Source organism: Rhinatrema bivittatum, chromosome 6 (assembly GCF_901001135.1).
Source record: "Rhinatrema bivittatum chromosome 6, aRhiBiv1.1, whole genome shotgun sequence".
Taxonomy (NCBI): domain Eukaryota; kingdom Metazoa; phylum Chordata; class Amphibia; order Gymnophiona; family Rhinatrematidae; genus Rhinatrema; species Rhinatrema bivittatum.
Window position 1 is genome coordinate 183,718,994 of NC_042620.1, and position 24,631 is coordinate 183,743,624.

Genomic DNA, 24,631 nt, shown 5'->3' on the forward strand with positions numbered 1-24,631 from the left:
CATTGCCTTAGGTACAAACTTAGGTCTTGACTTACTAAGGCTTTTCTCCCATTCTGTGTCCATGGAAACAATGCTTAGTGAATGAGACCCTCTGGGGACAGGGGAACCTTCTGTACCTGAATATAACTTACCTTGAGCTATCTCTAAAATAAATAAAAGCCTGGGGACAGGGTTGAGCTAGTGAGCATAGGAAGGGTAATTTTCCAAGACATTTCTCTGAATAAAGCAGTATTGTACCCATGGAAAATGACTTTTAGAAAATCTCCTGCCCTATGTGCAGGAAAAAAGTGTGCATGTGTGGCCTGTGTGAATGCTCTCTTACCCACAGTGTGCACAGCAGTGGGGTGGGATTGGGGAAGTTTGCTCTTAGGTGCATAACTTGCCCATGTTTTTCCTTTGAAAACCTACCAGCACAGATGAGCAAGTGCAAATGTGTGCAGGTAAAATGTCTGGGATAATTTGCAAAGGATAGGTATGCACAGCAGCTGTTACTGGGTGCTAAATCATAAGTACAATAATTCAAGCCTCAAACTAAATGTGAAATAGATATCAGTAAATGATTAGATATACTATGAGGTTAAGGAGAAGATCAAAACTGAACAATTACTCTCATTCGGGCCGATTCAGTAAAGTCCGCGGGAGAGCGGGCGAACGCCCGCTCTCCTGGCGCGCGCACAGGCCACTCTCCTGTGCGCGCGATTCTGTATTTAAATGAGGCCCGGCGGTAAAAACGGGCAAAAGGAGGCTCTAGGGACACTAGCGCGTCCCTAGCACCTCCTTTTGGACCAGAGCGGCGGCTGTCAGTGGATTTGACAGCCGACGCTCAATTTTGCCGGCGTCGGTTCTCGAGCCCGCTGATAGCCATGGGCTCGGAAACCAGATGCCGGCAAAATTGAGCGTCCGGTTTTCAACCCGACAGCTGCCGGCCGACTTCAAAATTTTTTTTTTATTTTTTTTTTTACTTTTGGAAAGTTTCGGGACCTCCGACTTAATATTGCCATGATATTAAGTCAGAGGGTGCACAGAAAACCAGTTTTTACTGCTTTTCTGTGCACTTTCCCTTTGGGTAGGCGCTTTACCTTTGGGTAGGCGCTAATTTCTGAAAGTAAAATGTGCGGCTTGGCTGCACATTTTACTTTCTGTATCACACGGGAATACCTAATAGGGCCATCAACATGCATTTGCATGTTGCGGGCGCTATTAGGTTCGGCGGATTGGACGCACATTTTCAGCCCCTTACTGAATAAGGGGTAAGGGAAAACGCGCGTCCAGTGGTGGGTTAACAGTGCGCTCCGTTGGAGCGCACTGTACTGTATCGGCCTGATTCAGCGTTAAAATACACAGTTATCTTTTCTGCACCAGGATCTATCAGACATTTCAATTCAAAACTGTCATCCTCCTTAGCCCCCAGCCCCAGGGTATCCGTTACTGTCAGGGGCAGTAAGTGCGCAAAGAATCAGATCTCCTGGTACCACCATCTGTGATGAAAAAACCAAAAACAAAACAGAAATATTTCTGTCTCTCCAGCCTAGCCATACCTCTGTCATCCCTTTGCTCACTTCTAGATATGAACCAAACTATGGCTTTGGTCCATCACCTGGGTGTGCAGCACTACTGCTTACCCTGTTCTCATCCAGCTGTCACCAGTGTGCATAGTCATAAAGTGGAACCAGAAGTTGTTTGCAAAATGGATGCTACTCCCCTCTGCCTTGGCCAACTATGCTTGCATCCAGTCATGGCACATAGAATAGAGGATGGGCACCTACGAAAAGTTGTCCTGAAGGGTGTATTGTAATTTGAAACTAGTAGGCAGAGCAGCTGGTCATCCAGAGCAATCATTTCCCTTATGCACCGTGTCACCATCTTCAATGCTGCCTGCCTCTTGCCCTGTAACAACAATGTGGGATATCACCCTATCTGCTCCATGATGGCTTGCCACTGACACGGGGGATGGGGACTGCTGGCCTGTGACCTCACTGGTGGAAGGGTCTAGGGTAGAGCTTCCCAAACTGTGGGTCGGGACCCCAAATGGGGTCACAAAACCTCCAGCCGGGGTCACAAATGCCTCAAAGGGTAGTCCTCTCCAGACATCACCAGCAGCAGAAGTAGTGGAAATGAGCATGGGATCTTTGAGCTAGTATGCACTCTCAGGTCCTGCAATGGTTCCACCCTCGCTTGAGTTTCCACGTTAACAGGAAGCCATGTGTGAGGAGGGACTGGGGCCACTGCAGGGCCTGTGAGCTTTTACTGGCTCACAAACCCTGTGCTGATGTTCATTACTAATGCTGCTGCCAGTTACAGATCAACATCAGGCATTGGACCACCATTGCGGAAGAGTGGGCAGAGTGTGCAAAGGACTGTGCAGATTGTCATTTATTCTCAGTACTCTCCCATCACTGAACTTACCTAAGAGAAAAATGTTGCCCCTGTCATCAGCCTGCCCTCTCTTCCCACTAGCTGTCATCCACTTATCCACTTATTGCCTAAGGCCCAAAGGAAAATGTTGCCAGTGATCCTAGTCAAGGGGATGTTTGAAGGGTTTGAGGGTTGGATCAGGGGGAGATGGATTGGCTGTGGAAGGTGAGAGGGGGGCTGCAAGAGAGGAGCTAGGGGTGAGAGTATCAACTGGGGGGGGGGGGTATATGAGAAAAGAGAGAAGAAGGGATGACAGATAATCAATTGGGGGTTACAAAAATGGCTTGGAGGTGAGACAATTTCAATGAGGAGGATGTAAAAAGCTGGAGTGGGTGAGCGAGAGGCTATTCTGGGAAGGGGAGAGGAACTGGGGGATGTAAGAGGGGATCAGCTGGAGGGGCAGAGGTTGAGAGGCCCTCTGGAGGGGGATGGAGGTTGAGAGATGGGATCATTTGGAGTGCAGGAATGGTGAGTGGAGGGATTGTTGGAGGCGAACTACACTCCCGCGAATTAGGATTGGTTGTCCTCTGGGGTCATGTAAATTTTCAAGTGCTAAAATGGGGTCACATTAGCTAAAGGTTTGGGAAGCCCTGGCCTAGGGGATCAGCTTGGAAGACAGAATTTCCTTTTCTTATGCCTTTCCTACCCCTGCTGCTTCAAGTGGAGGATAATATCCTCAGACTAGTACCAGCCTCTCCTGAAACCAATACTAATGGGTGTTGCTTTGCAAATAATATTATATAGAGACTATGGAGTCTCCACCAGATGGCCCTAGTCCCCAGCCCTGTTTAGTCACCAGCATTACAGGCTATGCCATTCAATACTGCAGCTCCCCCAGAGGCTTGCAGAATAGGCAGACTGTTAGGCTTAAGGGGGGGGGGGGGGGGTTAGAGCATGTGACTAGGAGGCAGTGTAGTTTTGCTTTTGAGAAGGAAAGACATGTGCTCACCACCGTTAGGCCTCAGCTTAGCAAAAAATAGAGACACACTGCCCTGCCAGTCTTGGTGATAGACTGGAGGGAAGAGGGATTTAAAGAGTATGTTTTTTCTATTTTATTTCTGATGATTAGGATTTTTTTTTGTTTTTGACCTGCACCTTCTGGGAGGCTGTAAAAATCCTCTCCAGAGGTGCAGGAGGGAATCTGTACATACCTTCACCTTTATAAGAGGAAGTTGCAGAAATCTGTGAGTTAAATTAAGTATTTTTACCAGACTGAATTTTCAGCTTCTGGAAAGGAAGTATTTTTGCTGCCTCCTTCCTTGCCCAGATATAGACTGTAATATCTGTCCAGAACTGGCCTTTCTCTTGGGAAGGTCAGTGAGCTATTCTTTTTGAAGAAGAGTTAGAGAAGAAGACCATGAGAAGACCCCACTAGGAGTTTCTACCCTGGGACACAGGCAGGTGAAGATCGGGAGTGCCCTTCTAGAAATTAGGTACTGTGGGGGAAAGGATACGCACCCTGGTAAGGATACCCCAGCCCCTTGGGACAGATATTCCTTCCACATCATGGATGGATTACAAGTTCCAAGTCTAAGGTATCCTTACCGCATCTCTCTATTGAACAGCAGCAGTTCTTAGATAGCCCCATAAGCACTTTGGAGGTGTTGCAAGTTATTAAACTGCTTAAATCAGGAAAATCTCCAGGTCTTGATGGGTTTACTAGTAGCTTCTATAAATGTTTTACTCCCTTCATGGTGGTTCCCCTGACAGCACTGTTTAATAATATTCGTGAAGGCGCATCCCTTCCCATTGATTCCAGCGTAGCTGGTATTTCCATTATCGCCAAGCCGGGGCATGATCCCTCTTTCTGTGGGTCATACCATCCAATTTCTCTTATAAATTTAGATTTAAAAATCTTGGCTAGGGTATTAGCAGAAAGTCTGAATAAGATCATTTATGACCTTGTACATGTTGACCAAGTTGGTTTTATACCCCAACGCATGGCTGCGGACAACATCCACAAAATTATTGATATCATCTGGTGGGTAAGGAAGGAAAATGTCCCCTCTATATTGCTTTCAGTTGACACAGAAAAAGCGTTCAACATGGTGCATTGGTCCTTTCTTTTTAAGACCCAGGAGAAAATGCAGTTTGGGCCTTTTTTTATGCAATGGGTCAAGAAACTATACCAAGCACCTATGGCTTGCGTTAAAGTTAACGGAGGATATGGTCAATATTTTCCTGTAGGGAGAGGTACAAGGCAAAAATTCCCACTTTCCCCTCTTCTTTTTGCGTTATTCTTGGAACCTTTCACATCCAAAATTCGGGCATCCTCTCAGATTGCTGGCATTCAGAATGGAGATTTAAATATTACGCTATCCATCTGCAGATCCATCTGCTTCTTTGGAGGGTGTTATTACTGAAATGGACCGGCTCAGTGAAGTCTCTGGCTTTAAGGTTAATTTTGATAAGTCTGAGATTTTGAATATCACACTGGGGGATGCTGAGATTTGGAAAATTAAATTAAAATTCCCTTTTAAATGGGCCAAACATTCAATTAAGTATTTGGGAGTACATTTAGCATCTAACACATATGACTTATTTGCTTTAAATTTTGTGCCGTTACTGAAAACTATTGATTTGGATTTAGCTAAATGGGCTAGGGAACAATTCTCATGAAGGCCGATACAGTACAGTGTGCTCCGGTGAAGCGCACTGTTAACCCGTGTTTCGACGCGCGTTTAAAACATGCGTCCAACCCCCCGAAACTAATAGCGCCCGCAACAGCGATATTAAGTCAGAGGTCCCAGAAGTTAAAAATAATTAAAAAAAAAAAAAAAATTAAAATCGGCTCGCGGGTTGAAAACTGGACGCTCAATTTTGCTGGCATCCAGTTTCAGAACCCGTGGCTGTCAGCGGGTTTAAGAACCGACACCGGCAAAATTGAGCGTCGGCTGTCGAACTTGCTGACAGCCGCAGCTCCTGTCAAAAAAGAGGCTCTAGGGACCCAACATTGTGTAATTATAGCATGGGTTATTTTTCCCTATATGCATCACCTTGCACTTATCCACATTAAATTTCATCTGCCATTTGGATGCCCAATTTTCCAATCTCACAAGGTCTTCCTGCAATTTATCACAATCTGCTTTTGATTTAACTACTCTGAACAATTTTGTGTCATCTGCAAATTTGATTATCTCACTCATCGTATTTCTTTCCAGATCATTTATAAATATATTGAAAAGTAAGGGTCCCAATACAGATCCCTGGGGCACTCCACTGTCCACTCCCTTCCACTGAGAAAATTGTCCATTTAATCCTACTCTCTGTTTCCTGTCTTTTAGCCAGTTTGCAATCCATGAAAGGACATCGCCACCTATCCCATGACATTTTACTTTTCCTAGAAGCCTCTCATGAGGAACTTTGTCAAATGCCTTCTGAAAATCCAAGTATACTACATCTACCGGTTCACCTTTATCCACTTGTTTATTAACTCCTTCAAAAAAGTGAAGCAGATTTGTGAGGCAAGACTTGCCTTGGGTAAAGCCATGCTGACTTTGTTCCATTATTTATTTATTTATTTTATTTATTTAATGTCTTTTTTATACCGATAACCGTTCACACATCGTCTTTCTATATGTTCTGTGATTTTGATGTTTAGAACTCTTTCCACTATTTTTCCTGGCACTGAAGTCAGGCTAACCGGTCTATAGTTTCCCGGATCGCCCCTGGAGCCCTTTTTAAATATTAGTGTTACATTTGCTATCCTCCAGTCTTCAGGTACAATGGATGATTTTAAAGATAGGTTACAAATTTTTACTAATAGGTCTGAAATTTCATTTTTTAGTTCCTTCAGAACTCTGGGGTGTATACCATCCAGTCCAGGTGATTTACTACTCTTCAGTTTGTCAATCAGGTCTACCACATCTTCTAGGTTCACCGTGATTTGATTCAGTCCATCTGAATCATTACCCATGAAAGCCTTCTCCATTACGGGTACCTCCCCAACATCCTCTTCAGTAAATACTGAAGCAAAGAAATCATTTAATCTTTCCGCGATGGCCTTATCTTCTCTAAATGCCCCTTTAACCTCTCGATCATCTAGTGGTCCAACTGACTCCCTCACAGGCTTTCTGCTTCGGATATATTTAAAAAAGTTTTTACTGTGAGTTTTTGCCTCTACAGCCAATTTCTTTTCAAATTCTCTCTGAGCCTGTCTTATCAATGTCTTACATTTAACTTGCCAACGTTTATGCTTTATCCTATTTTCTTCCTTTGGATCCTTCTTCCAATTTTTGAAGGAAGATCTTTTGGCTAAAATAGCTTCTTTCACCGCCCCTTTTAACCATGCCGGTAATCGTTTTGCCTTCTTTCCACCTTAATGTGTGGAATACATCTGGACTGAGCTTCTAGAATGGTATTTTTTAACAATGACCACGCCTCTTGGACATTTTTTACTTTTGTAGCTGCTCCTTTCAATTTTTTTCTAACAATTTTTCTCATTTTATCAAAGTTTCCCTTTTGAAAGTTTAGCACGAGAGCTGTGGATTTGCACACTGTTCCTCTTCCAGTCATTAAATCAAATTTGATCATATTATGATCACTATTGCCAAGCGGCCCCACCACCATTACCTCTCTCACCAAGTCCTGTTCTCCACTGAGAATTAGATCTAAAATTGCTCCCTCTCTCGTTGGTTCCTGAACCAATTGCTCCATAAAGCTATCATTTATTCCATCCAGGAACGTTATCTCTCTAGCGTGTCCCGATGATACATTTACCCAGTCAATATTGGGGTAATTGAAGTCTAAACACACCAAAGCAAGGTGCTGCACTACAAGACAATTAAAGAACACAAAAGTGCAGAGCATAGAACTTTTAGTCCTGATCAAATGAGATTCCAATCATTTTATAAGCAGGTAAGTTCTGAATTTTATTGCGGCAACTCCACTGCATGAATGTTAACACAGCAAACAATTTTCAAGGTGCCCCAACACGGACCCGTGTTTCGCCAGAGGCTGCATCGGGGGGACCAACAGGAATTCAATCTTGGTACAGTGTTCATAGCACTCCCTGTTACTATATGAACACTGTACCAAGATTGAATTCCTGTTGGTCCCCCTGATGCAGCCTCTGGCGAAACACGGGTCCGTGTTGGGGCACCTTGAAAATTGTTTGCTGTGTTAACATTCATGCAGTGGAGTTGCCGCAATAAAATTCAGAACTTACCTGCTTATAAAATGATTGGAATCTCATTTGATCAGGACTAAAAGTTCTATGCTCTGCACTTTTGTGGTAATTGAAGTCTCCCATTATTACTGCACTACCAATTTAGTTAGCTTCCCTAATTTCTCTTAGCATTTCACTGTCCATCACAGCTTAGGGATTTATTGGATATTCATAGGCAAACGTTTGTTAAACAATGGGTTACGCTTCAACAGCATATGGTGGGACAAATGCCTCTTTCTGCCCTTCCTTGGCAGACATGCTCTACCTGGCAACCTTTTAATAACATAAGAACATAAGAAATTGCCATACTGGGTCAGACCAAGGGTCCATCAAGCCCAGCATCCTGTTTCCAACAGTGGCCAATCCAGGCTACAAGTTCCTAGCAAGTACCCAAAAACTAAGTATATCCCATGCTACTGATGCTAGTAATAGCAGTGGCTATTTTCTAAGTCAGCTTGATTAATAGCAGGTAATGGACTTCTCCTCCAAGAACTTATCCAAATTTTTCTTAAACCCAGCTACACTAACTGCACTAACCACATCCCCTGGCAACACATTCCAGAGTTTAATTGTGCTTTGATTGAAAAGAATTTTCTCCGATTAGTTTTAAATGTGCTACATGCTTATTCATAGAGTGCCTCCTCGTCCTTCTATTATCTGAAAGAGTAAATAACCGATTCACATTTACCTGTTCTAGACCTCTCATGATTTTAAAGACCTCTATCATATTCCCCCCTCAGGCGTCTCTTCTCCAAGCTGAATAGCCCTAACCTCTTTAGTCTTTCCTCATAGGGGAGATGTTTCATCCCCTTTATCATTTTTCTCACCCTTCTCTGTACCTTCTCCATCGTAATTATATCTTTTTTGAGATGCGGCGACCAGAATTGTACACAGTATTGAAGGAGGGGTCTCACCATGGAGCGATACAGAGGCATTATGACATTTTCCGTTTTATTCACCATTCCCTTCCTAATAATTCCCAACATTCTGTTTGCTTTTTTGACTGCCGCAGCACACTGAACTGATGATTTCAATGTGTTATCCACTATGACACCTAGATCTCTTTCTTGGGTGGTAGCACCTAATATGGAACCTAACATTGTGTAACTATAGCATGGGTTATTTTTCCCTATATGCATCACCTTGCACTTGCTTTTTTGACTGCCGCAGCACTCTGAGCCATTCAACGATGAGGCCATTCAAAGATGGGGACATACTGTGAAGTATAGGAAGTGCATAATTGAGATTTATGGTAGTAGAGAGTGCACTGGGAGTACTGTGTGGCAGTAGAGAATAGATTGACTATTCAGAGAGAGAGAGAGAGAGAGGGGCAGAGCTGGAGAGTGTAGCCAGAAAGAGGGGCAGAGCTCAATTTCCATATGTGATAGTAGAGATTAGATTGGACAATGCTGAGAGAGAGGGATGGACCTGGAGAGTGGAATAGAGCTGAAGACTACAAAGGGGCAGAGTTCAATTCCCATACAGAGAGAGTCGAGGGGCTGGAGAGTACAAGGAAAGAGGGGGCAGAACTCAATTTGCCTACTGACTATGCAGGTGTGGGGCAAATCTCCTCTTTATTATAGATATTTAACTTCTGCCTTTTCATTGGTAATTCAAGGCTATAGTAGGTAAACAAAATTAATATTTTTTGCATTTTTCTTTTAAATTTCAAACAAATGCACATCCCTAGTTGCTAATGGACCAGGGCTCAGATTTGGGCACCTTATCTTCTGGATACTAGAAGGCAGGAATAGAGGGGGCAATGATGCCCTGGTGACTGATGGAAGATACTCAAGCCCACCCTGTCCTATGGCACTGGAAGAGCAGCACCCTCCTATCTGCTGTTGCGTCCATTGGTCTCAGACGGCTTCGTCCGATATGCCTCACCTCTATTTCAGCCTTCTCCACCAGCCTCGAGAGAATGGCGTCCGTAGCATCTCCTCGCCGCACCCTCCGGCTTCCCAGGAGCGGTTCTGGCGCGGCATCCTGCCATGTTGACCTGAGGCCTCCTAGGGTGCGTGCACACGCGCATGCCTCACGTCTTGTAGCAGTGTTGGCGCGAACCTCGGGGGGGTCCCTCTCGAGTGACATCACTGCTTCCTTCTTCAAAAGGTTGCCCATTTGCTGACTCTTGCCAAGTTAGCATCAGATTGGATTCGCTCCGGTCTGAAGCTGCTCTGCCACTTCTACTCTGCTGGAAGCCACCTTCACCCTCCAGGGTTCTACTAACCTGGGTACCCACTCCTTGGGGGCCCTTTGCTTATTTCCAGGTGCTTATCCTAATTACAGGTACTCTCTCCTCGAGGGCCTGTGTGTCTATCCTGGTGCCTGCTACATATTCTTCAACCTGCTGGAACACTACCTAGCTACAGAGTGAGTACTACTTCTCCCAGTCTGTCCATCTACAGCTCCTCGCTGTCTATCTGCATCGGGCCCTACACCACCATTGTGGAACGGGTCTCCTCTGCCGAGGATCACAGACTGTTGATACCTATCTTCTCTCTACTGCTCATTGGGAACTCTATCTACTGAGCTATAAGGGAGTGTGTTATAACATCTGCCAGTCTGTCTCTCCTACAGTGCCTTATTGGATATCTGCATCGGGGCCTTACACCACCATTGTGGGACGGGTCTCCTACGCTGAGGATCACAGACTGTTGCTATCTAATCCACTCGCTACTGCCACCTCTGGTGAACCATCCAAGCTGGATAATAAAGATATATTCTCTGTGTTTGTGCATCTGAATCTAGCATGGTGCAACAGTTCCCTACGGAGCTCCTCCCCGTGGGAGATACCATCACTGTTGCCCCTGAGAATCCACCAAACACCTCAATATCATAACAGATTGCTAACTCCATGGATTCGGCTCAGCTCACTGCATTGCAGGTCATTCCAGGCCTGGCCCAGCGAATCACTGAACAACAGAACTCGCTGGATAGCTTGACTGTGGCCTTTAATCTACTGCACTCACAGATGAACGCTTCTACTACTTCAGGTAAAGAAGAAACACCATCAGAAGTGATGGTTAAAACATTTGTACCCCTTTCCGCTCCTATTCGCTTCTCAGAGGAAGTCTGGAGATGCAGGGATTACTCAACCAATGCTGTATGCATTTTGCACTTCAACCTAACAATTTTCCCACAGCCTATGCCAAGACTACGTATATCCTGTCTTATCTGGACGGAAGAGCACTAACTTGGGCTTCACTGCTGTGGGAGTGTGATGACCCCATCCTGAAAGACCTTGCTGGGTTTTTGGAACTGTTCAAATCCGTATTTGATTACCCTGCCAGGTACACAATCACAGGATCCACTTTGGTTCATCTACAGCAAGGTAATAAATGTTTACCAGACTTCGCCATCGAGTTTAAGACTTTGGCTTCAGAGTTGAATGGGACTCGAGATGCCTGAAGACCCTTTTCTTTGAAGGCCTGAACTCCCGACTGAAAGAAGAATTGGCTGCTCGAGAAATGCCTGAGACCTTGGAGGACCTGATGAAGTTAGCCACAAGAATTGAGCAGCGACTTCGGGATAAGGTTCAAGAGGTTAAAGCTTCCAAGAGATCTAGCCAGGGAGAAATCCGAGTCAAGACAATACCTAAGCCTATTCAGTCTAAAGTGGTTACTGGCGAAGAAGAACCAATGCAACTGGGCCGTAGTCACCTGACTTCTAAGGAGAGAAGTACGCGGAGAAGATTAGGCCTCTGTATGTATTGTGGTCAAGCAGGCCATGCAGTACAAGCATGCCCTATCTGTCCGGGGAAACGGGCAGACCTACGTCCTGTGGAGAACTCTTCTTAGGTCTAACTACACCTTCTCCTCCACTCTCTCTGCCAGTCTCCTTGATTAGCGGACCACTTGAATTCCAGACACTTGCCCTAGTGGACTCCCGGGCAGGAGGGAATTTTATACTGAGACATCTAGTGGAACATCTGTGAATCCCCAATACGACTATGAAGCTTCCGCTTCTGTTATCCTCTATCCATGGGGAGCCCTTACCGGGTGAAGTAACCCTACAAACGGAACCGGTCAGCTTAAGGACTGGAGCTCTTCATACGGAATCCATTTCCTTCTTCGTGCTTGAAAAGGCTATGCATCCCCTTAGTACTCGGGTTACCATGGCTACAAAAGCACATGCCTCAATTCAACTGGGCTACACTAGAGCTTTCACGATGGGGCCCAGATTGTCATGGCAGATGCCTGAAGGAAGTTTCACGACTACCCTGTATGCCTACAATTCCGTTGATGCCTGGGTTACCACTTCAATACGCATCATTTCAAGATGTGTTCTCTAAAGAAGCCACTGATATCCTTCCTCCACACAGATCTTATGACTGTGTGATTAACTTGAAACCGAATACCGAACCACCCAAGGGAAGAGTTTACCCCCTCTCGTTGATGGAGAATAAAGCGATGTAGGAATACATCCAAACAAATCTACAAAAAGGTTTCATAAGGACATCCAAGTTTCCTGCAGGAGCATGGTTTTTCTTTGTTGGGAAGAAGGACGGAACCCTACATCCATGCATTGATTATCGTGGTCTAAACGAGATCACGGTCAAAGACCGCTATCCGTTACCACTCATCTCTGAGCTGTTTGACCGCCTACAAGGGGCTAAGATCTTCTCCAAGCTGGATCTTAAAGGAACCTATAACCTTGTCCGCATCACCAAATACTCATAGTGTATTTGGTGATGCCCTTCAGCTTATGCAATGCCCCAGATGTCTTCCAAAACATGATGGACATCCTGCATGACCTACTCTACCGATGTGTCATTGTCTTTTTGGACAACATCCTGATCTTCATCCTGGATTGCAAACTGGTTGAAGGACAGAAAACAATGTGTGTTGGTAAATGGAACTCTCTCTGAAGAAAGAGCAGTGTTAAGCGGGGTACCGCAAGGATCGGTATTGGGACCGGTCCTGTTTAATAACTTTGTGAGCGACATTGCGGATGGGATAGAAGGTAAGGTTTGTCTTTTTGCGGATGACACTAAGATCTGCAACAGAGTGGACACGCCAGAAGGAGTGGAGAGAATGAGACGGGATTTAAAGCTGGAAGAGTGGTCGAAGATATGGCAGTTGAGATTCAATGCCAAGAAGTGCAGAGTCATGCATATGGGCACGGTCCTTCTCCCGCGGCAGGCACCTGATACCGGAGCCGTTCCAGGGTCAAGAGACCCTCAAAGAAAGGGGTAAGTGACCCCCAACGAACGGGGAAAGTCCCCCAATGTTGCTGCAGCCTCCTGCCGCCTCCTGGCGTGAAGCCCCGCCCACCAACCAGCCGACGGCCTATCAGAGGCCACGAAACCACCCACAACAGCCCTTTAAAATCAGGGCATCGTTTTCGGCGTCGCGCACCAGGCGTCGCGCGTCGAAGGAGCGCGTCAAAGGGGCAGGCCCCTTTGTGCGCCCCTTAGTGCACCACTAAGTGCCACTAAGAACTTTCGGAATCACTTGCAACCTCACTGCGATATCTATTCTATTCTTCACAGGTTTGAAGTATCTCTTGTCAATCCTCTATCAATTATGCTCTCCTTCAATATCCCCACGATTAAAAACCTTTACTGCCACCAGAAAAGAATCAACCACCCCACCATCTTCCAACGCAATCGATTGATCCCCATCATGACCTCACACATAACTCAATTCCTGGGTCTTTCTGTCTTCTCTTTAACCCTCTTCAACGCCCAATCCATCACAAAAAAAACACATCTCATCAACGACCATCTACTTGACTCTCAACCAGATATTTGTGGCATCACAGAAACCTGGCTGAAACCCACAGACATTACACTAATCAACCAATTACCCACTCAGCTATATGATTTTTTCTCAATTCCTAGATCAAAAAAGAGAGGAGGCGGACTTATACTAGCTGCAAAAAAAGAGTTTAGATTAACCTTACAAAGCACCAAACTCAACTCGAAAATTGAATGCGCCCTATTTAACTCCAAACAGCTTCAGATCTGCCTGGTCTTCTGGAATCTGACCCTTCACCTCTAGTTGAGTATATTGCAAAATATATTAAAGCAGACACCCCAGCCATCATAATGGGAGATTTCAACCTCCACATGGATATGATCCCACTCTCCAACAACTGCGAAGCCCTGCTTTCAGCCCTCAAGGCTCTGGGTTTCACACAAATCGTTAACAGTCCAACACATAAGGCTGGCCACACACTGGACCTCATATTCTTAAATTCAGGCCTCACTCAATCTTCATCACCTCAATGCTCCCATATTCCATGGTCAGACCACCGGATGATCACTGCTGAGCTTGTTATCAAGGAAAACCCAGCTCCTACCTTCTCCAAAACCAAGATTCAATACAGAAAATCCTGCACCTTAGAGGAACTAAGATCCCATCTCGCAACAGAACTTGCCAACCTGGATTTCACAGACATAGACAAAGCTATTGCCTCCTGGCACAATATCACAAATAAGGTTGCAGAAAAAATTTGCCCTTTAAAAACAAAAGAGCTAGACCTTCACACCTTGAAAAAAAAACCTTGGTTCACACAGGAATTGAAAAAAATCAAACTAGAACTAAGACGTAAAGAACACTTATGGCGAAAGATACCATCCACGGAGAACCTAACTGAGTATAAAACCCTCATGCACAACTACAGAATTAATATCCTCCGTACTAAAAGAGACTATTATGCCAACAAAATCCACAATTTCCTCTATGATGCCAAAGCACTGTTCTCATACGTCACCGAGCTCACAAAACCCAACTCCCCAATCATCCCTGATGACCAGGCACTCTCGAGGTGCACAGAACTTGCACAATTCTTTGAAAATAAAATCCTTAAACTAATAGCTCCACTGTCATCTTCGAACACTGGAACACCTTCACTCTTCTCTCCTAGCCTAGACCAGAATCCACAATTAAATTCTTTTGAACCCACTACCTCACTCGAAATCGAATCCATGCTCAAAAAGATGAAACCATCTACCCACCCTATTGACTCTATTCCCTCTAAATTACTGCTCACCATTCCTGAAATTATCTCCAAGCCTCTAGCAGGGATTATCAACTGTTCTCTAACTCAAGGATCTGTACCGGACACACTGAAATTATCCACCCTCAAGCCTCTTCTCAAGAAACCCAACTTGAACCCAATAGACCCGGCTAATTTTCGCCCCATTGCCAATTTGCCATTTGTAGCCAAAATTATGGAGAAAATAGTGAACAGACAACTATCAGAATACCTTGAGGAAAATAAGATTCTTGCTCCAGCACAATATGGTTTCCGTAAATCCCTCAACACGGAATCCCTTCTTATTTCACTGACGGATAGAATCTACACAGGCCTTGAAAAAAAGACCCCTTATTTGCTGGCTCTACTTGACATATCCGCGGCCTTTGACACAGTGAAGCACTCCATCCTCATCAAACGTCTATCAGACATTGGTTTATCAGGAACAGCCTTAGACTGGTTCAAGTCCTTTCTCGATAATAGAATATTCAAGGTTAGAGTAAATAATATAGATTCACACCCTGTCAAAGCCACTCTTGGAGTCCCTCAAGGATCCTCGTTATCTCCAACTTTATTTAATATCTATCTTCTACCCCTCTGCCAACTCCTTACTAACTTAAAGGTTACATATTACATTTACGCTGACGATGTACAAATATTGATACCAATCTCAGAATCATTAGAAAAAACATTCAATTTTTGGAACTACTGCTTACAATCCATAAACTCACTCCTCACCAGCCTTAATTTAGTACTTAACACTGCAAAAACAGAACTACTGCTCATCACCCAGGATGAAAACCCACTTTCAACTCAACTGAACTCGACCCCACATGTAAGAGACCTAGGAGTAACCATAGACAATCGGCTAAATTTAAAAAAGTTCGTCAATAATACTACAAAGGAATGTTTTTACAAATTACATATATTAAAAAATTTTGAAAACCTCTTCTCCACTTCCAGGACTTCCGTACAGTCCTCCAAGCTATCCTTTTTGCAAAAATTGACTACTGCAACTCCATTCTAATCGGCCTTCCAGCAATCACGACAAAACCATTACAAATGCTACAGAACTCTGCAGCCAGGATCCTTACCAATACCAGCAGAGCGGAACACATCACTCCTATACTTAAGAGTCTTCACTGGCTCCCCATTAAGTTCAGAATTATATACAAAGTGCTAACTATAATACACAAAACCATCCACTCACAAACCACACTCGAATTAACCTGCCCTCTCCGATCTCAATCTACCTCCAGACCAACTAGAACAATGTATTTAGGCACCCTTTATATACCCCCTGCTAAGTCCTCAATGAAGAAACGTGCCTTCTCGATTGCAGGTCCCTATCACTGGAACAATCTGCCTTCGGACTTACGCCTAGAACCATGCCTGCGGACATTCAAGAAGAATCTGAAAACCTGGCTCTTCACCAAAGCCTTCACTTAAATTCCCATGCTAATTATAAAGTACCAGACTACCTATAATACACCATAAACATTAATGTTTCACTTGTATATTACGTCATGTTCAATGCATACCCATTCATTAATTGCTCTCTGTAAAAATTCCAATGCCTAATTCATAATATTTCCATGTTTAATGTATACCTTTGTTTAATTAACTGTGCACTGTTGATTGTTTACTGTTCTATGTACACGATCTGAAGTCGGCAAAACAATGTGACAAGGCGATAGCTAAAGCCAGAAGAATGCTGGGCTGCATAGAGAGAGGAATATCGAGTAGGAAAAGGGAAGTGATTATCCCCTTGTACAGGTCCTTGGTGAGGCCTCACCTGGAGTACTGTGTTCAGTTCTAGAGACCATATCTCCGAAAAGACAGAGACAAGATGGAGGTGGTCCAGAGAAGGGTGACCAAAAAGGTAGAAGGTCTTCATCGAATGACTTATGAGGAGAGATTGAAGAATCTAAATATGTACACCCTGGAGGAAAGGAGGAGCAGAGGTGATATGATACAGACTTTCAGATACTTGAAAGGTTTTAATGATCCAAAGACAATGACAAACCTTTTCCATTGGAAAAAAATCAGCAGAACCAGGGGTCATGATTTGAAGCTCCAGGGAGGAAGACTCAGAACCAATGTCAGGAAGTATTTCTTCACGGAGAGGGTGGTGGATGCTTGGAATGCCCTTCCGGAGGAAGTGGTGAAGACCAGAACTGTGAAGGACTTCAAAGGGGTGTGGGATAAATACTGTGGATCCATAAAGCCTAGAGGACATGAATGAATGTGGAAAAAAGGATTTGCATTCACAAAAAAGCAGGGAGTAGCTTGCTTGTTACGGCGGTTACTACCCCAAACCAAATAAGCCTGATACTTCACTTTCAATGCATATCCAGCATAGCTCTCTGCTTCAACGGCAAGGGAGAAAGAAAGACTGATACTTCACACACATCCAGCATAGCTCTCTGCTTCAACGGCAGGGGAGAAAGACTGATGGTTCACATATAACCAGCATGGCTCTCTGCTTTAATGGCAGGGGAGAAAGACTGATGGTTCACACATAACCAGCATGGCTCTCTGCTTCAACGGCAGGGGAGAAAGTCTGATGCTTCACTTTCAATGCATGTCCAGCATAACTCTCTGCTTCAACGGCAGCGTGAATGAAGAAAAGAGGATCTATATACAGAAAACAACCAAAAAGGACTGAATTACATAGTCTGGGAAAACAAATAAGCATGGGTGTAGCTTGCTTATTGCGGCGGTTACTACCCCTAACTAATTAAGCTAAATATGTCACATAGATGCAGTTCCAACACTGCTCTCTGCATTAATGGAGGGGGTGGAAGGGAAATAGAACCAAAAGGTTACTAAGAGCCAAGAGTAACAGATAAGTATGAGAAAAAAATGTGCAAAGCTTGCTGGGCAGACTGGATGGGCCATTTGGTCGTCTTCTGCCGTCATTTCTATGTTTCTATGTTTCTCTCAAGATCTGAATACCCACATTACGGATGTCAAGAGAGTGTTACAAAGACTGCGGGAGAACAGTCTATACACTAAGCTGTCCAAATGCAAATTCCACAAGGCATCTGTACCGTTCCTAGGGTACATAGTGTCTAACAAGGGGTTCCAGATGGACCCACAAAAGCTGGAGAGCATTCAGAAATGGTCCCAACCTACTGGTCTAAAGGCTCTCAGAAGGTTTCTGGGATTCACAAATTACTACAGAACCTTCATTAAGAATTACTTCTCACTAACTGTGCCTTTAACAGCTCTGACAAAGAAAGGTGCCAATGTTGCCAATTGGTCTATAGAGGCTGTCACCGCTTTCCAAAAGCTGAAAGACGCTTTCTCCAGCAAGCCATGTCTCCATCACCCGGATCCTACACGCCCCTTTATTGTCGAGGAGGATGCCTCTGATGTTGGCGTAGGGGCTGTATTAAGTCAAACCAGTGACTCCAAGATCCTGCGGCCATGTTCCTTCTTCTTCAGACGATTCACACCGGCTGAGAGGAACTATGGAATCGGAGATAAAAAATTGTTGGCGATAAAGATGGCATTCAAAGAGTGGAGAACCTGGCTCGAGGGTGCTCAACACCAGATTACGGTTTTTACTGACCATAAAAACCTAGAATACCTTTGTCATGCCCAGCGCCTCAAACATAGACAGGCGAGGTGGTCCCTGTTCTTTAACAGGTTTCATCTTAAAGTACTGACCTGGAGATCAATACGTCAGAATGGATGCCCTATCTCACTCCTTCTTATCTGAAGATGTACCTGATGCTCCGCAACACATCATTGAACCTGAGAGAGTCATTCTTTCAGCCATTCACCCAGTACCTGCAGGCAAGACGATTGTGCCTGCCAACCTCTGGAAGAAAGTACTAGCATGGGCTCATGACTCTAAATTGGCTGGACATCCCAGTCAACGGAGAATTCTGGCAAAGCTGCAAACATTCTACTGGTGGCCATCTATGAGAGAAGACGCCTTCGCTTATGTAGCGGCCTGTACCAACTGTGCCAGACAAAAGCCTCCGCCCGGTCATCCTTGGGGTCAACTGCAACCTTTACCCATACCGGATGAGCCATGGACTCACATTGCCATGGACTTCGTGGTGGACTTACCCCTCTCCGGGGGCAACAACACTATCTAGGTAACGGTGGACAGATTCTCAAAAATGGCTCACTTTGTGGCGCTTCCTGGTTTACCATCTACCAGTGAACTTGCAAAGCTCTTCATCAGCCACATATTCCGCCTGCACGGAATACCAAAGCACATAGTCTCAGACAGAGGCGTACAATTCACAGCCACATTCTGGAAGGCTCTTTGCAAGAAGTTCTATATTACCCTTGACTTCACTTAGTCTCACCATCCGCAATCCAACGGCCAAACTGAGAGGATGAACCATACCCTCAAACAGTTCCTTAGAGCCTATGTCTCTTCACGCCAGAAAGACTGGGCTGAACTTCTACCATGGGCTGAGTTTTCCATCAACTCTCATCCAGCAACTTCTACTGGATCAACACCATTCGAAGTGGTATATGGACGACTACCTTCAATACCTTTGCCACTTCCGCTTTCAGTGTCGTCCCCGGCAGCACAAGCCACTGCCGATGAAATTCATCAACTTTGGAAGAAGACAAAGGAGATGCTCATCAAAGCTGGAATTCGAGCAAAACAAGACTATGACATGCATCACGGCAAGGTTCCTGAACTTAAGCCTGGTGATAAGGTCTGGTTGTCTACAAAGCACCTTAGATTGAAGTTGCCTTCTGCTCGCTTCGCTCCACGCTATGTCAGACCATTCCCTATCCTCTGACATCTGGGTAATCTCTCCTACAGTCTCAAACTTCCTCCAGCAATGAAGATCCATAACGTGTTTCACGTCTCTTTACTGAAACCGCTCATACTCATCAAATTCAGCACCAAGACACCAGATCCCCCTCCTGTTGATACAGAAGAGGACCTTGAGTACAAAGTAGATGCTATACTTGATGTACAGAAGAGAGGCAGAGTATGGGAATACCTCCTGTCATGGGAGGGCTTTGGACCTGAAAATAACTCATGGGAACCTATGTCTAACATTCTGGATAAAGAGATGCTGAACCAGTACCATCGTTCACATCCTCGGAAACCAAGACCAGGTAGGGGGTCTGGAGGAGGTCCTTTGAAGGGGGGTACTGTTGCGTCCGTCAATCTCAGACGGCTTCGTCCGACATGCCTCACCTCTATTTCAGCCTTCTCCACCAGCCTCGGGAGAATGGCGACCATAGCATCTCCTTGCCGAACCGTCCGGCTTCCCCAGAGTGGCTTTGGCGCGGCGTCACGCCATGTTGACCTGAGGACTCCTAGGGCGCATGTGCGCGCATGCCTCACGTCTTGTAGCAGTGTTGGCGTGAACCTCAGGGGCATCCCCCCTCGAGTGATGTCACTGCTTCCTTCTTCAAAAGGTTGCCCATTTGCTGACTCTCGCCGAATTAGCAACAGATTGGATTCGCTCCAGTCTGAAGCTGCTCTGCTGCTTCTACTGCCTGCTGGAAGCTACCTTCACCCTTTGGGGTTTTTTCTAACCTGGGTACCCGCTCCTCGGGGGCCCTTTGCTTATTTCCAGGTGCCTATCCTAATTACAGGTACTCGCTCCTTGAGGGCCTGTGTGTCTATCCTGGTGCCTGCTACATATTCTTCAACCTGCTGGAACATTACCTAACAGCTACAGAGAGTGAGTACTACTTCTCCCAGTCTGTCCATCTACAGCTCCTCGCTGTCAATCTGCATCGGGCCCTACACCACCATTGTGGAACGGGTCTCCTACGCCGAGGATCACAGACTGTTGATACCTATCCTCTCTCTACTGCTCATTGGGAACTCTATCTACTCAGCTATAAGGAAGTGTGTTATAACATCTGCCAGTCTGTCTCTCCTACAGTGCCTTATTGGATAACTGCATCGGGGCCTTACACCAACATTGTGGGACGGGTCTCCTACGCTGAGGATCACAGACGGTTGCTATCTAATCCACTCTCTACTGCCCCCTCTGGTGAACCATCCAAGCTGGATAATAAAGATATATTCTCTGTGTTTGTGCATCTGAGTCTAGCCAGGTACAACAGTTCCCTACGGGGCTTCTCCCCATAGGAGATACCATCACTGTTGCCCCTGAGAATCCACCAAACACCTCAATATCATAACATCTGCCTCTTAACTATTCTTGTAGGGAGTAAAAAATGTTAAGTACAATTTAATTTTTGTTAGCATTTATTGGTTTTTGGTTTTTTTTTGGGGGGGGGGTTCCTTGGCTTAGTGGTGTGTGTGCATAAATGATGGGTGTGAGTGCAGGAGTGAGAATGCATGTGTACAGGGTAGGTCTAGATATTGTATACTTATAAGAGGGATTGCGAGAAAGAGGTATGAATGTGGATGCCAGGTGCGATTAGTGTTTAGAGATTCTTTTACAGTTGCTAAAGATGGTCAATGCTGTTTTTCAACAGATACTTGTTGCAAGGTGCTTCAGCAATCACAGAACTCTTTTTAAAAGTGGCCAGAAACTCCAGATGGTACTTTATTACAACTCTTTCCTAAGACATTTTTCCAATTCCAATCCAATGGAACCAGATAAAGTGAAATGAATTATTGTGCCATGGTCCAGCTCCTATGATTTTCTATGGGAGAGGAAATAATAGGAGCTCTATAACAAAAGGGAAATTGCCTAGCCTTACTGCTCTGAGCTGGACTAAATATATTTGGGGTAGAGCTCCAAAAAGGTGAATAAAAGCTGTGTATGTAAGTGGATGAATGAAGTTTTGGGCACAGGGACTGGGTGTGGGGTAGATGTGGATATGGAGGTCAAAAGTGCAGCAGGTGAATCGAGCCTACAATGACTTTCTTATACAATGAAGAACATCTGTTCTCTTCCATCTCCTCGTTTATTTATATCACACTTTTCCAAAAAGGGAGTTCAAAATATATTACAATAGGTTTGGGTTAGCCACAGATATAACTTATGGAAAATAAATATAAAACCAATTACAGAACATAAATAGTGCGGTAAAGAGTGTACTATTGCAAGGTCTATTCTAGAGATGAGGGTAAGGGTCTGTGTTCATATTTACAAATAACTCTTCCAACAGAGTAAAGACTTGTAAGTCATGCATTTCTATTTTCTTTTTTATAATTTAATTTTTATTGAAGTTTAAATGATTCACAATAATGATAAACCTATAAGAATTATATGATCGATGCAGAATTAATACAAGTATAAAAAAAAAAAAAAGACACTTAGCAGCTAGTGCATTTCTTGTTTTATTAATGATTGGCTGGAATAGGGGCTCCCAGGTTCACTTTACTCAGATACTCCACCATGTTATTAATTGGATGGAGGAGTAGCCTAGTGGTTAAAGCAGTGGGCTATGAACCAGGAGAGCAGCATTTGAGTCTTGTTGTCGCTCCTTGTGACCTTGGGCAAGTCACTTTACCCTCCATTGCCTCAGGTACAAACCTAGATTGTAAGCCCTCTGGGGATAGGGAAATACCTACAGTACCTGAGTGTAATCCACTTTGAAGTGCTGAAAAAAAGTGCAAAAAGCAGAATATAAACATTTATCATTAATTAGGGGGTAAGAATCATTCCAGAAACTTGAGTGATCTGAATGGTAGAAGGTATATGGCATTAAAAGTGAAATGTTATTTTATGGATGTCTGTACTGTTATTATTGGTTTGAGATTTTATTGTAGACTGTTTAGGGCAATCATGTTTGGTCAGCTAAGTGGTCTAGAAATATCTTAAAGAAATAAAATAAATAAAAATGTTGAGGCCTACCAAAATTACCTTGGCTTTTTGCTGTTAGTCTACGAAGAAAGCAATTACAAGAAAAGCAACGTCAGCGGGAACTGGAGGCCATCAGGAAATCCCAGCTGGAACAGCAAGCGCAGGAACAGGCTAGGCAGGAACAGGCCGAGCATCGCAGGAAGCTACAGAAACTACAAAGAAAAAAGCAGGAGGAGGAGCGGGAGCGAGCAGGTGAGCTACTGAACCAACCTGTTGAAGGCAATCGTTTAAATAATCCATGGGAACAATATCAGTGCATGGAAAGGGGGGGGTCAACCTAATGATTCCAGGAATAACGGTCTACAGAACTTTTTTTTTTCCCATCCTCCCCCCACATTACCAAGCACTCTGGGATTTCTGAAAAGGTGCCATCGAGTGGTCAGAGGTCTGAACTGTAAGTCAGGAAATAATCTGAGATATTTTGAATCCTCTCTACCAAGGAGTCTATGTGATCTTGGGCAAATCACTTAACATGATGGTCTCACAAATATGCTTTTTTTTTTTTGGTCTATTTTATATATTAATTGGTAAAATCATTGTCTATTTTATACATTAGTTGGTGGAATCTAAACTTGAGCTTTATGTTTTGCTGGCATTTTCTTCATTTTGGTGTCTTTTTTGATCATCTCTGAATTTGTACTTGACTTAATTTCAGGTAAAGCTATGACACATAGCCAGGATATTGATGGTAATTTGATGCTTTGATATAGTAGTGCCAGAGGAATATGATTTCATGGTATACAGAATGATTCGTTCTTATCAGTGTCAGAAATAGAGTGATTTCTTTTTTCCAATATCAAAATATTTCTCATCTTGCAGATTGCTTGTTTTAGCAGGCACGTACTATCAGGAATGGCTCAAGGCAAGCTGCTGCCTGAGGCGAGGGATGAGATGGTGCTCCACACGCGCCTCACCCCCTGCCCCCCTACTCCCCCAGAGGCTCCCTCACACATGCTGTCTTCCCCCCCCCCCCCCCAAGCACCCTCACACATACTCTCTCTCACAAGCCCCCAAATACCCTCAACACATGTTCTCTCTCACACCCCAAAGCACCCTCACAAATGCTCTCACCCCCTCCCCCAGGCTTGCAATCTCTCACCAACACACACAAGCTGCCAAGCACACATACACAAGCAAGCTGCCTCACACACATGCACATACACACAAGCTGCCTCTCAAAACTCACACAAGCTGCATCTCAAAAACACACACACACAACCACACACACGTGCACTTACTCACAAGCTGCCTCTCACAAAAGCAAGCGTGCACACACACACACACACACAAACACACGAGCAAGCTGCCTCTCTCTCACATGGGGCCTTTCTCCAGCCTTCGGCAGCCGCTGGCCTGAGCTCTGGCGATGGCCCCCAAGCCTCTCTCCATTCTTCAGCTGCGGCCAGCCTGAGTTCCGGCAGCGGCCCTAAGCCAAGCCTCTCTCCGTTCTTTGGCTGCTGCCGGCCTGAGCTGAAGCAGCCATGCCAGGGGCAGACAGGGTGAGGCGAATGCCACAGGGGCATTCTGAGAGGCATTTTTTTGCCACCTCAAAATTTTGCTGCTTGAAGCAGCTGCCTCACCCTGCCTCGTTATAGAACCGCCCCTGCATACAATTATCCATTTCCAGGATTTCAAAATCACTTAGGGCCTCATTTTCTAAAGTATCGCAGGCCTGAGATACTTTAGGGAATGAGGGAGCAGGGGGCCGAAATGGGGGGCGGGCCTGCGCTAGCCATCAGCGAACACACCATCGCGGTGCGATCGCTGCCGGTTTCGCACCCAATAGTGCCACCATAGAAGGTGTAGCTATTGGGCGCGAACTCGGACGCGAAAAGGGCCTTACCTTTCGCGGAGTCGGCCCCGGTGACGCCCCGACTCCTCATCTTCCGGGCCCGACTCCGCCCCCATTTTGGTATCGTGTGCGATCCGGGTGGAAAATGAGGTCCTTAGTGCTCTAAAACCTCTGATGTTCCTTCATTCTGTGCCAGATATTCATATAAGCCTCTTCTACATATGTACTGAATGCATCTTGGGATTTTGTTTCTTGAAAACCAAGGTTTCTTGTTCATTTATTTTTAAACTGTAACTTTTATTCTCAGAAATTTATGAAAGAACATAAGAAACAAAGCATATGGCAAGAATTTTTATTTGGAGTTTTAACAGATGACAAACTTTATCTTTAATCTTCCTTTACTTTGATTGACCCTGCTGTACAGAATAATATTGTTCCTTGTTCCCTCAAGGGCACTTAATTAGAGAATCTTATACAAATTCAAAGAGT

At 44.7% G+C, this 24,631-nt stretch overlaps 1 protein-coding gene across 5 annotated transcripts in view; it reads left to right on the top strand.

The window, feature by feature from the left end:
• The window catches only part of KIAA2012 (KIAA2012 ortholog), a 389,440-nt gene that overhangs the window by 357,647 nt on the left and 7,162 nt on the right, over positions 1 to 24,631 (top strand). For all 5 annotated transcript variants that reach the window (XM_029606277.1, XM_029606281.1, XM_029606279.1 and 2 more), the window contains one exon: positions 22,370 to 22,542. In XM_029606277.1, coding sequence (XP_029462137.1) covers positions 22,370 to 22,542 — 173 coding nt within the window. The remainder of the gene's footprint in view (positions 1 to 22,369; positions 22,543 to 24,631) is intronic.